Raw genomic sequence first — 12225 nt, 5'->3', positions numbered from 1 at the left:
TACGTACCTGGACCCTAGAAATGGGGGTGTTTTCACAGTGCCCATGTACGTACCTGGACCCTAGAAATGGGGGTGTTTTCACAGTGCCCATGTACATACAAGGACCCTAGAAATGGGGGTGCTTTCAGTGCCCACGTACTGACCTGGGCCCTAGAAATGGGGGTGCCTTCAGTGCCCAGTACTTACCTGGATTCTGAATCTCTTTGCCTTGCTACCCTGCTCTTATATCCAGAGACACAGAGGTTCTCTTTTGGGGTTCTTGGTCTCATTAATAAAAGAATTTAAAAACAGACTCAGAAGGAGCCTTGAGGACAGTTGATTCAGTTTTATTCGAGTGTATGAGGAAAATTATAGTATAGGCTAGCTGAAAATCCTGGCCCCTGCCTGGAGAAGAGATGGGGGAAAGTCTTGTCCTTTGGGTTAGACATGGGATATATTTAAAGTTCAGAGCATCCCCAAGGGTGGAAGGGGGTAATGAGCTCGGAAAAGAGCCCCAGTCTTTCTACTATGTAGGGAGCGTGTGGTCTTCATAGCGCTCCCCCACTGTATTTCATGTGTGTGTTTTGGCCCATGCTTTGCTTGCTGGATAATCCCGGTAAAGTGGGATTATCTGTATTCCTCTGAACACTGGCGTCTTCAATGCTAATCTTGCAGCTGCTTTCTTCCATCCCGAGTCTCTGGTCGTAGGTTACAGCCTTATTGGTCTTAGAGCCTGGATCTTCATTCCTCTCCAAGTGCAGCCATCGGGGTTCTTTTCAGAGCTGTATATTTTGTTTAATTCTCCCTATCAGGTGTATGCTTTCTGCGATGTACTGATTCAATTAGCCTCCATTCCGGGACCCATTGTGAGCCAATTCTTGGGTTGTTAGCAAGACGAGTCTGGTGGTGTTAGCCTGTACGGAGGGACCATAATCTCCACCACAGTGTCATTAGTTAACTGTGTGCTCCAGAGACCCAGTGTCACTTCCAAGAGCGGGTGGGTGGGGGCGGCGGCAGCAGGGGAGGGGAAGGCTCCAGGTCACTAGTATCCTATCATCCAGGTTCTGTGTAGAACTGTCTGAGCTGGAGTCAGGTTAGAAACCTGGGGCCATTAGAGCATTAATTTCATGGCCAGGATTTTTTTCACCTTAAATTAACACTCCATTCAAGCTGAATGTCTTCCGATCCAGTTGAGTAAGCCAAAGGTATCTTTAGAAATTTTCTGCAGTAAAGAAATCTTTTAGGCAGACCGTAGAGGTAGCTGGGTCTTACGCCATTCCTTGTGTTTAATACAAGGTGGAGTGTACCAGCAAGGCCTTGACTGTGTTTGCGGTCCAGGTATTCACATGTTCAGTGGCTCACCTGGTGGGGGAGGGGTGGTGCCCAGAGCCATGTTGCTTAGCCTGCAACCCTGCGAAGAGCCCACACCCAGAACGCAGAGCCCCTGGAGTGTACTGTGAGCTGTGACTACTGACCAGGACATAGGAGGCCTTATCTAGTTAACTAGCTCATGACTATAATCCTAGCACTTGGGAGACTGAGGCAGGAGGATAACAAGCTTGAGGACAGTCTTGACTACATAGCAAGACCTTATTTCAAAAACTAAACAAACCCGCCAACATGCCAAAAGCTAGAAGAAATTGGGCCTTTACAAACGTTTAACTCCTATAGCCCTGCCCAGCTCAATGCTGGGAACTCAGGCTCTCTGGGAGCACACCAAGCTAAAAGAGTTACAGTTTCTCTTGTGCAAGGAAGTAGAATCAGTTGAGCATGTCAGCAGCCAATCTGACTGAGGGGTGCATCGTTGGGTAGCTTACCTCTCGACGTCCATTGTGTCCTATAGAAACAGGACTACTGTCTGCCAAAATGGCCTCAGAAGAGGCCTCTTCCTATTCAGGGTTTCTCCAGCATTATCCCCTGAAGATCCTATAACAGTCCCATGGCAAAAACAAGCCCTCTTCCTCCCCAGACCAATGAGTCCATGGCTTCCCTTCACTTCTGTGTATCCACAGCTTCACCACCACTCAGGGATTCTTGATGAATGGTGCTTACCTCTGGAGCGTTCTGGGAATGCTAACAGCCATACCTTGGCTAAGGGACCCTGCAGACAAGGCCAGCCACAAGCCTGCTCTGCCCACACAGAGCCTCACCCACACCTCTTGACTTACCCTTCACTTCCGGAAAAAGCAGCTTTTTACTTGCATGGGGCTAGGGACATCACTGTGCCTGGGCTGGAGGAAAGAAAGAAAAACCTCAAGAGACGGAAACATGCATTTTTCAAGGCTCTAGGAATTATGGGAGCAGATGGCCTGTAGGATCCAATTTTGATGCCAGGAACAGGTTTCTGTATAAAGTAAATATTTTCCCACTGTGGATCTCCGGTGAGCGTGTGGAGAAGCGTATTTCCTAAAGATGCAAATAAGCCTAGTCAGAAATAAATATTGAATGGAAACTTCAAAGCCTCTCGATTTCTCCAGTGAGAGACCCTGAAGATTTCTGTCCAAACAGGCAGACACACAGGAAGATGAAGGCTTGGGGAGGGGGAGGGGGAAGGTTGAAGAAGGAAGGGTACAACCGTATTCTAGTGCTCATCTTCTCTCTCCTCTGGGGGTGGGCAGGGTGAGGGAGAGCAGGTGAGCATAAAGAGGCATATTGTAAAAGAATTACTGCTATGTCTGTCCACAGATAGTGCTCTTCTCTCTCCCTTCATATGTATTTTGTATTTGTCATAGACACATACCATATCATACATATTTATGGGCTATGGAGGTGACATTTCAAGACCTGTGTATCTGCAGTGTGTAATGATTTGACTAATTGGCGCGTTCATTGCCCCAGAAATGTATCATTTCTTTGTGCTGTGAACATCCCAAATCCTCTACTAACGGTTTTGAAGTCACAATTAAGTCTCAGAAGCCACAGTCAACGCTCCTGCGCTGTGGAGCCTGGGAAGTTGATCTTCCAGGCAGCAACATTCTGAGCCTGATATTAGCAGCATCTCCCCAGACCCCTCCTCTCAGTTCAGAGGCCCGGGGTGTTTTCAGTGTGCCACCACCCCTTTCTGTTGCAGGTCGCGCCTTGCGGACTTTTTTACCAACTGCCAGCCCGAGTCAAGGTCTGCCAGCAGCTGTCTGAAGGAGAACTATGCAGACTGCCTCCTGGCCTACTCTGGACTGATTGGTAAGATCTGGGAGGGAGCAGGGCGGGGGACGGGAGAATCTGGATTACAGCTCTCTCTGCTGCAGCCTGTGATGTCTGTACAGGAGACAACTTCCAAGGAGCCTCTGTATTAGAGTTTAGATAGCCTGGAGAAAGGAGAAAGGAGGAGGGAGGGAGGAATGGATGCAGGAGAAGGGAGCACGGGGATAGTTAATGGAGTAGGGAGGCTCCAGATTCTAAAGGAAGTGAAGCGTCTCCACCGGGGAACTGGCCACGCAGAACAAAAGCAGGGGAGCCGATGGCCCTTGGAAGAAGAGATAAAGGCAAACACAGTTAACTAAATAAGGGAACTTTGGAGAGCAGGAGCTTGGAAGTCAAAGAAGATGTTCCCAAGAAAGGCCCTTGATGTGGGAATGATTTCTTATTAATAAAGAAACTGCCTAGGCCCATTTCATAGGCCAGCCCTTAAGTAGGCGGAGAAAACAGAACAGGATGCTGGGAGAAAGAAGCTGAGTCAGTGAGTCGCCATGGTTCTCCCACGCCAGACAGACACAGGTTAAGATCATTCCTGGTAAGCCAGCTTGTGGACTACACAAAATAATAAAAATGGGTTAGATCAATATGTAAGAGCTAGCCAATAAGAGGCTAAAACTAATGGGTCAGACAGTGATTAAAAAAATACAGTTTCCGTGTAATTATTTCGGGTATAAAGCTAGCCATACAGGCGGCCGGGTGCCGGGGGCATAAGCTAAGCTAACAAGGTGGGCGGCAGGGTGCCTGGGACACAGACCCCGCCGCTCTTATTTCAACAGGCCCTTTGGAAATGAATTCCAACATTAGGAAGTTTCCTGCTATTATTGCCTGGTCATTTGACTCCTCGTGTACAGGGGTCGTTTAAGGCTAAACTTCTTTTCCTGTACATAACTGTTGGGCCATACTTTCAGTTACAAGAGAACCGTGAAATTAAACAAATGTATGAGGGGACATCCCAAGAGAGGTAGATTTACACCAGAGGTAGATAGAGCTGGCAGGAAGAAAGCAGGTATCCACAGGTACCAGGGACAGCTGAAGCTTCTCTGTCAGGGCTCTGTCACAGTTGGCATTTGAGAAGGAACATTAAAGACTGTGGAAGGAGAGAGAGTAGCTGCAGCTGTCATACAGCCCTGGTTCGGCGGCATCTCCCTCCCCAGGGCCATGTCCCATCACACGCATCACCAGCAGGAGCTGCCTTCTGCCAAGAGAGACAGCACAGGCTACCCTCCATGAGAATATCTCCAGTGAGAGCCTTTGGTTTACGTGAGAGAGCTTTCAATGCAAAGCTGTTGCTAGTTCTCAATGCCCCAACCACTCCCAACTTTCCGAAGGGACATCTGTGCTCCCACATGTAATACCTCTGATAATGCCTCCCCGCTGCTCCAGGTATGCACCATTCCTGTGGCTCTAGCCAACGACCGTGCACGCCCTCCTTAAATTGGAACTGCAGAAACTTATTCATGCCCTCTTTGATGAAGGTCTTAGTCTCTACTTGGGATTACGCATGAAAAGATGGAATTGCAGAAGTAACAAAAGCAATTAAGGCATACTCACTGCTTAAAAAGGAAAAATAACACCGGGGATGCCCCCAGAGGACAACGTTAAGTCTCTGCAGATGTAATCAGTGTTAGCACTTCAGCCTGTGTCCTTCCAGGAGTTCGCACTCATGAACTCCCCTGGGAGTGGCCAAGGAGAGGCCCTGCCAGCATTTCTGTGAGCTTACTCCTAGGCTTGGCAAAGCCTTCCATGCCTGAGGATGATGAAATGGATGGAACAAAAGGTGGGTGGACTGTGTTTGTGCAGGCCAAGAAATCTTTCTCTTCTGGTTCTGGGTCTCTTCTCCATGGTTCCCTGAGTCAGTGGCGCCTGACTTCTGCACAGAGCTGTGTGTGCCTTTTGCGCATGTCAGGATCCACTCTAGCCAGCATCCGAGGGGCAGGGGGTTTGACCCCTCATTCTGTCACCGGTGCCCGGTGAGTTAGACCTCCCTGGACGATGCAGATTAAAGTCTCGTGTTAATAATGAGGTCCAAGTTCAAAGAAGTAATAGCAGTGGGGCAATGACAACGTGTCCTTGACCCTGGAAGAGCTTCTCGAGCCATTCTCTTTATAGCCAGGCTCATTCTCTGGATCGCTGACCCATTTTTTTCTTCCTTCCATAAAGCAACTAAAAACAGAAAGTTCTTGGCATCCGTGGGCATTGCCTGGTGTGAGCCACCCAGGAGAAGACATTTGGGTTGTGTTAAATATAAATGCATTGTGTATTTCTACCAGCGGAGAACTCACCAGAGAAACCACAAGTCATAAGCAGGAAAGCCCACACAGCATCTCTGTGGGAACCGTTGTGGCCCACAGATGATACTTCAGGAGTCTCGGGCTGGGCAAGCGCCACTGGTTTTCTCCCTCCCTTCCTTCCTTCCTTCCTTCCTCCCTCCCTCCCTCCCTCCCTCCCTCCTCCTGTTCTTTCTTGTTCTTTTGATAGGGTCTCAACGTAGCCAAGGATGACATTGAACTCCTGGTCCTCTTGCCTCCGTCTGCCAAGTTCTGGGACGATGGCGTACGCCACCTGCACGAGTCCACCTTTGGGCAGACTCGACAGGCACACTACCGACTGAACTTCATCCCCAGCCCCATTTCTGCTGCTTTCCCACCTTGGATGAGTTTATCAACATCAGTTGAGAATCTGGGAGAGGAAGCCTCTTTCAGTACATCTGTAGGCAATCAGGATGTGGGGATCTTATTGGAGGCATCCACTCTTCCCTGTGTTACCCTAAAGAAATCATTCGCCTCCGAGGAAACTGGATTAAAAGCCTTAAAAGAATTCTTATGTGCACCCAGTACTATTTATGAAGATTAATGACATTTTCAAGAAAATGCAAGGGATTTTGAAGCTCATACATTCTAAGTTAATTCTCGCCTTCTCCATGACATCTATACCATTTGTGCAGGAAGAAAATACCCTAAATACAGCCCAAGGAGTTTGCTTTTAATTTTTAAAGTAAATGTATAAATTATTTTATGTGCTCAAGATAAATTGCCAAGAAAATGCTCTGCTTAACATACTTCCCCACCCGGCAAACACGGCATTTTTAATTAGCCATGGCATTTCCACCGTCAGACGGACATTTGTTTCTTCCTGGGCCACGGAAAAGTCCGTGTCAACACAGGAGGACAACATGCCTTGTGTTTTTCTTCCTGGGCCACGGAAATCCACGTCAACACAGGAGGACAACACGCCTTGTGTTTTTCTTCCTGGGCCACGGAAAAGTCTACAGCAACACAGGAGGACAACATGCCTTGTGTTTTTCTTCCTGGGCCAGGGAAAAGTCCACGTCAACATAGGAGGACAACACACCTTGTGTTTTTCTTCTGGGCCACAGAAAAGTCCACATCAACACAGGAGGAAAACACGCCTTGTGTTCTTCTCTTTCAGGCACAGTCATGACCCCCAACTACATAGACTCCAGCAGCCTCAGTGTGGCCCCCTGGTGTGACTGCAGCAACAGCGGCAATGACCTGGAAGAGTGCTTGAAGTTCCTGAATTTTTTTAAGGACAATACGTGTCTCAGTGAGTATTTAAAACAACAAAATGCACGCCAGCGAATCCATGTTTTCTCCTTGAGCTCAAATGCTCCCCTTAATGTTCCTCACCCTCTCCCTCTCCTTCCCCTTCCCTGATGGCGGGTGGTGATTCTTGCTTCTTTTGGCACACTCAGTGACACAGCAGGGAGCCACACAAGTGATGAGCTGGGTGCTGCCAAGACCGTGCTCCCAAAGGCCAGCGAGGATGAGAGATTCAAATGTTTGAGAGTGTATTGTGTGGGAAAGAATATTTCTACCCACAGATCAAGTTCTGATCTTGGCAGCCGGTGTTGAGTCCATTTCCAGGTTCTGAAAACCTGGTAGGAATGTGCAATGTGCAAAGCTCAGGCAAAGTGGATAGAACAGGCCTCCAAGGACTCTGCGGGGAAATTAGAATGTTGACACCGGCAGCCTCTTGCATCGTGAGGACTGGCTCCGAGTGAAAGCCATGGATCTATCTTGATGGGAGAGTCCGGCAGCACAGCCGAGACAATCAGGATGTGGGTGCTCCTGGGAGCTGAGCTGAGCCCTTGTGAGCAGGGTGCTCCTCTTTGGGAACAAACACTCTTTAGGCAATTTAGAATCATGTTTGACAAAGGGATAGAGATGTACAGATGGAAACCTTGGGCATCCGTCAGTGAAACTTAAAACGGAGGACCCCAGGTCTCCCTCGCATACGTCTTCACGTAGGACGACCGGGTTCTGCACGGCTCTCCAGCTGAGACACAGCTCATATTGTGGGAGTATAGAATTCATGCAGTTCTACATGAGCTGCACAGGAACCCTAGGCGATACAGGTATCATATCCACGTGACAGCGCTGAGTTAAAGATTCGTACTCCCAGACCTGGAATGGTAGAGTTACGATCTAAAGGTCCAATCTCCATGCAGCCCCCGACTTCCAAAGACCATGTTCATGAATGGTATTTGGAGGACCTACTGTAGAAGCATGGTCCTGAGCATCAAGGGCCAGGTCCAGCTTCTTGAGTGACAGGCATCAACGTTCAGCCGTGCCCCTTAAGAACTCTGTCCTCAAGTGATAAATTCTGCATGATGCTATATGCTTACTTACTATCTTTTGAAGAATTATCTGGTAACTTACCAACTCTTTGGAAAATATCTCATGGGCATTTCACTAAAATTTCCTCCGTTGAAAAGGAAAACCCACCTTCTTGATAGATGCTTCAAACAATGCAACTTCAGTGCCTTACTTCGGTTCTCCTAAAAATAAAATGATGTTTTGAGTTCTTAGCGTTCAGCCCCACAAAACGTGGCATAAATGTGGAGGCATTTGCAGAGACCTTGGGTGTACCAGCATGTTACAGGAGGACCTCTTGTTTGGGCTTTGTTTGATGCATTGGTTGGTTTTTTCTTTTTGTTTATTTCACTTTTTGTACTCTCCTGGTTGAATACAAGTTTAAGCAAAAATAAAGCAATGGAAAATTTGTTCTTCGGAGAGAAATTAAAGTTGTCCGTCCTTGGCAACATTTCAGGAAAGGGGAAAACAGTCTTATGAATGACTTAAATACAAATGATTGCCAAAGGCAGCCAACGGCTTTTATAATCGTTCTATTTAGCCTGGTTTGGAAGGGACACGGCTGCAAACGCAGTGTCTTACAAAGGGCCCTGACCTAGAAGCTGGTACAGTTTTGTTTTTTTGGATGTGACTCATGTAGAAACCCCACTCCATATCCGTCCAGTGAAGCCAGGCTTCTCTCACATTGCCCTACCGTGAACGCAACTGAAATCAATTGTTTGGTCATGGTTTGGGAATGGGAAGTGGTCATTTTCCAGCCAGTTCATGGTAGATGGATTTGTAGGGATGAGAAAAGAGGAAGGTGAAGGGGGAGGCGAGAAAGCATCCTCCTCCCAGGGGCCTCCCGGGCCACTTAATCTAGACACCGGCTCCATTCCTTATGCCCCTCCTTTCTTCGTTGTCTCTTAGCACGTACTGTCACCCACGGATGTCTTTTGCCTTTTTCATTCCTGGACTGAAGTTCTGCTTATGGGTACGGTTGCTGTCACTGCTATTCAAGACCTCAGGCTTAGTACACGGAGCCATCCCTGGAGTTCAGGGTTAGATCAGTAACATGTCAGAGAATGAGTGTGAGAACAGCTGAGCTCGGCGGGATGAGGCTGACGCTCCTGGGACAGCAAGGGCAGTCTCACGAACGGCAACTATCTCTCCTGTGTCTAACAAGGAAAAGCAGAGTGTTGCGTTGTTCGTGTCCTGAGGTTGCTGAAAGAACCTGGTCTACAGGTTTGCCCTTCTCCACGTCTTGTGTAGCGCTTAAACCACAGGACCTAGCTGGAACCACAAGCTGCATTTGTATGATTGGAAGCTGTCTCTTACAAAGACCCCAAATGTAGAGCCGTAGAAAACTAGCTTTCAACTTTGCTAAACTTGATGGATAGCAATTCTGAGATAAAATGTCACTTCTAAGGGGGAAGATTAGGCTTAGTTCTTTTGTCTTCTGTATCAAAAAGTGCCAAGTAAGCGTCATGTATTAGCAATTTGCACTTTCAGATCCCAAATGAAGGAGTTTGATTTCTTATACAATGAATATGAAATAAAAAATTCCTAAATCCAGAGCAAATCCCCGAAGACCTTATTAAAAACTGTTTTTTATTCATTTTGGGAAGGGAGCAACACACAACCAATTTACTCTTGCCGAAAAAACAATCTAATCCCATGAAATTATAATAAGCTTTGAAAGTTTCACATTTTAAACTTTTCATTTAGACGGGGCTGTGCCTATCTAATTATGCAGATTCTGTTTGGAAGACTAGAAGCGGAAAGGAGAAAAATAATCACACTTAAATTTTCACTAGATATTGATGAGGTTTGAGGTAGATTTTTTTTCTGAAGGAACTAGCTGCATTTTGCTGCCAAGTGAGTGTTCGCACTGCCTCGGCTTCAGGGGAAAGAGAAGACACCAGTTAATTTCCATTCAGTACAGAGTTCTGACACAGTGCAGGGATTTTTTTTTCTTGGAAAAATATGTAGCTGTGGTGCTACTTCTGAGTTTGAGAATGTCTTTCAAAGGGCCCATATTAAATACTTGCTTTATTTATAGTATAGCAAGTGTCTGGTTCAGTGTTTAATGAGTGGATTGATTTTTGAGCACCAAAAGATTGGTTCTCAGAACTAGAAAGGTAGATGGGAGGTTGGGTGGATGGGAGGATGGGTGGATGGGTGGATGGGAGAATTGGAGGATAGATGGATGGGTAGATGGATGGGTGAATGGGAGGATGGGCAGATGGGAGGTTGGGGGGATGGGGGATGGGTGGATGGGAGGTTGGGTGGATGGGGCATGGGGGGATGGGGGATGGGTGGATGGGCAGATGGGGGATAGGGGGATGGGGGGATGGGGGATGGGTGAGACACCCAGTGCTATAACCAGAATTTCTCTCGTGTCTCTTTGGCCATCTGCATCCTGTATGTTATGTTTGCTGCTTGCCTCTGAAACGGGCTTTCCTTTTGTTTACTATAGAAAATGCAATTCAGGCCTTCGGCAATGGCTCAGACGTGACCATGTGGCAGCCAGCCCTCCCAGTACAGACCACCACTGCCACCACTACCACTGCCTTCCGGGTCAAGAACAAGCCTCCAGGGCCAGCCGGGTCTGAAAACGAAATCCCCACACACGTTCTGCCACCTTGTGCAAATCTTCAGGTGAGAAGTGGGTTTGGCTTTCCCGTTAGAGCTGCCTTTCAGGAGAACGTGTACTCATCATACAAAAGATGCACAGGGCAGGTAGCAGTGCCACTCAGATTTGAATCATTTTTTTAAAAAAATGCATGTGTACACGTGTGTTTTATGTATGGCGTGGGAGTCATGTGCATGAGGAAGCCAGAGTACAACCTCGGTGTCAGCCTTTGGTCAAGGCTCTATAAAACAAGAAGGCTGGGCAGATGCATCACCAAGGAGTTTTTGGGAGGGTGGTGGTTGTAGAGCCGGATTGGCTATCTTTGTGGCTGATTCTGTGTTTGTGATACAGCAACAACATACCAAAGAGAGTGTGCTCTTGGCTTGTCGCCATCACAACCATTCAGACATAACATGAAATGTTGAACGGTCTCTGAAGGTAATCAGACGTAAAGTCCTGGAGAGGCTAATTATTCACAAGGCAAAACTAAATGCTATTCCAGAGTAAGAGGAGCTGCACAATGTCATGAAAAGCCTTTATATGCACAGAGTGCAGTGAAAATGATCAAGAAACTTCGGGAAGATCAACCCAGGTGTGCCTGAGTTGAAAGTATAAACATGGCCGTTTCCCCTCTTCAGTCAGGGTGTGTGTTTTGTCATTTACTGAGTTGTCATAGAAGTGAGTACTCAGCTGTCAACAAGACATTAGTGATTTGGAAGTTTGCATGGTTCTTACGCACTTAGCTTCCTTAGGTGATCTCTTGGTGGTTGATGGAGAAGGGCAGTTACTGTGGCTTGATGTTCTAGCTCTTGCGTCTAAGGACACAGGCTTCTGGAATATGATGTTTCTATTCAAGTCTGCAGAGCTGGTAGGCCACAGAAGCAGTGCTGGGAATCCAAGAGCATCATATGTCCATGGTTGTTCCTATATGCTGAGGGAGGAGGTAGTCACATAGTGGCATCTGCCTTCCGCCATGCCAGGGAAACTAATGGGTAGTCTAGTTGCTGTTGTTTTGCTTGTTACAGGGTCTCATGTGAGCCTTACAGGCATTGAACTTGCTGTGTATATAAAAGAGGCTTATAGACATGTGCCGCCATGCCTAGTTCATGCAGAGTTAAAGGTGCAGTCCAAGGACTTGGTGTGTGTTACTTTCAAGCCATTGTGATGGGACCTCACTCTTCCCGAAGAGCGCCTCTCCTTCCCCAGCTCCCTGACAAGGGTCAGCCCCTGTAGAGCAGTCCTACGAATGCCTTCTTCATCCACAAGCGTCATGCTCTCTAGAAAGTGTTGAGCGGTTTCCCCCTCTAATCTGTATGACACTGCCTTGTTCTTCGTGCCCTTCATCTGAGCTTCAGTTTCTGTCTCATAGACCTTACGGGTCCTCACTCCCTGCACACAGTTCCATACATAATCATTCACACCAGACAGCAGAGAGACATCAGATCACACAGCTCAACAGCAATCCCAGCGTTCTTTGGATTTCTGAACCACTCTCTAGACCCTTACCATATTCAGTTCCCCCTCTGCAGTGAGTATCAGAGCTGGGAGGCCACATAGGGCGTGCTCAGTGGCATCTACTGCTCCTGCAGGAGGGCCCTTAGTCTAAATGAAGAAGAGATGTGGCCAGGCGGTGGTGGCACACGCCTTTAATCCCAGCACTCGGGAGGCAGAGGCAAGTGGATCTCTGTGAGTTTGAGACCAGCCTGGTCTACAGAGCTAGTTCCAGGACAGGCTCCAAAGCCACAGAGAAGAAACCCTGTCTCGAAAAACAAAAAAAGAGAGAGAGAGAGAAAAAAGCAGCTGTCCTCTATGTACCCACATTCC

General features: G+C 47.5%; 1 protein-coding gene across 6 annotated transcripts in view; it reads left to right on the top strand.

Moving 5' to 3' along the window:
- Positions 1 to 12225, top strand: part of Gfra1 (GDNF family receptor alpha 1) — a 218765-nt gene that overhangs the window by 177441 nt on the left and 29099 nt on the right. For all 6 annotated transcript variants that reach the window (XM_026781276.1, XM_026781277.1, XM_026781274.1 and 3 more), the window contains 3 exons: positions 3050 to 3159; positions 6604 to 6738; positions 10246 to 10427. In XM_026781276.1, coding sequence (XP_026637077.1) covers positions 3050 to 3159; positions 6604 to 6738; positions 10246 to 10427 — 427 coding nt within the window. The remainder of the gene's footprint in view (positions 1 to 3049; positions 3160 to 6603; positions 6739 to 10245; positions 10428 to 12225) is intronic.

The sequence above is a fragment of the Microtus ochrogaster genome, chromosome 8, assembly GCF_000317375.1.
Source record: "Microtus ochrogaster isolate Prairie Vole_2 chromosome 8, MicOch1.0, whole genome shotgun sequence".
Classification (NCBI taxonomy): Eukaryota; Metazoa; Chordata; class Mammalia; order Rodentia; family Cricetidae; genus Microtus; species Microtus ochrogaster.
The sequence above is the reverse complement of the archived record's forward strand: the minus strand, read 5'-3'. Positions and strand labels throughout refer to the sequence as shown.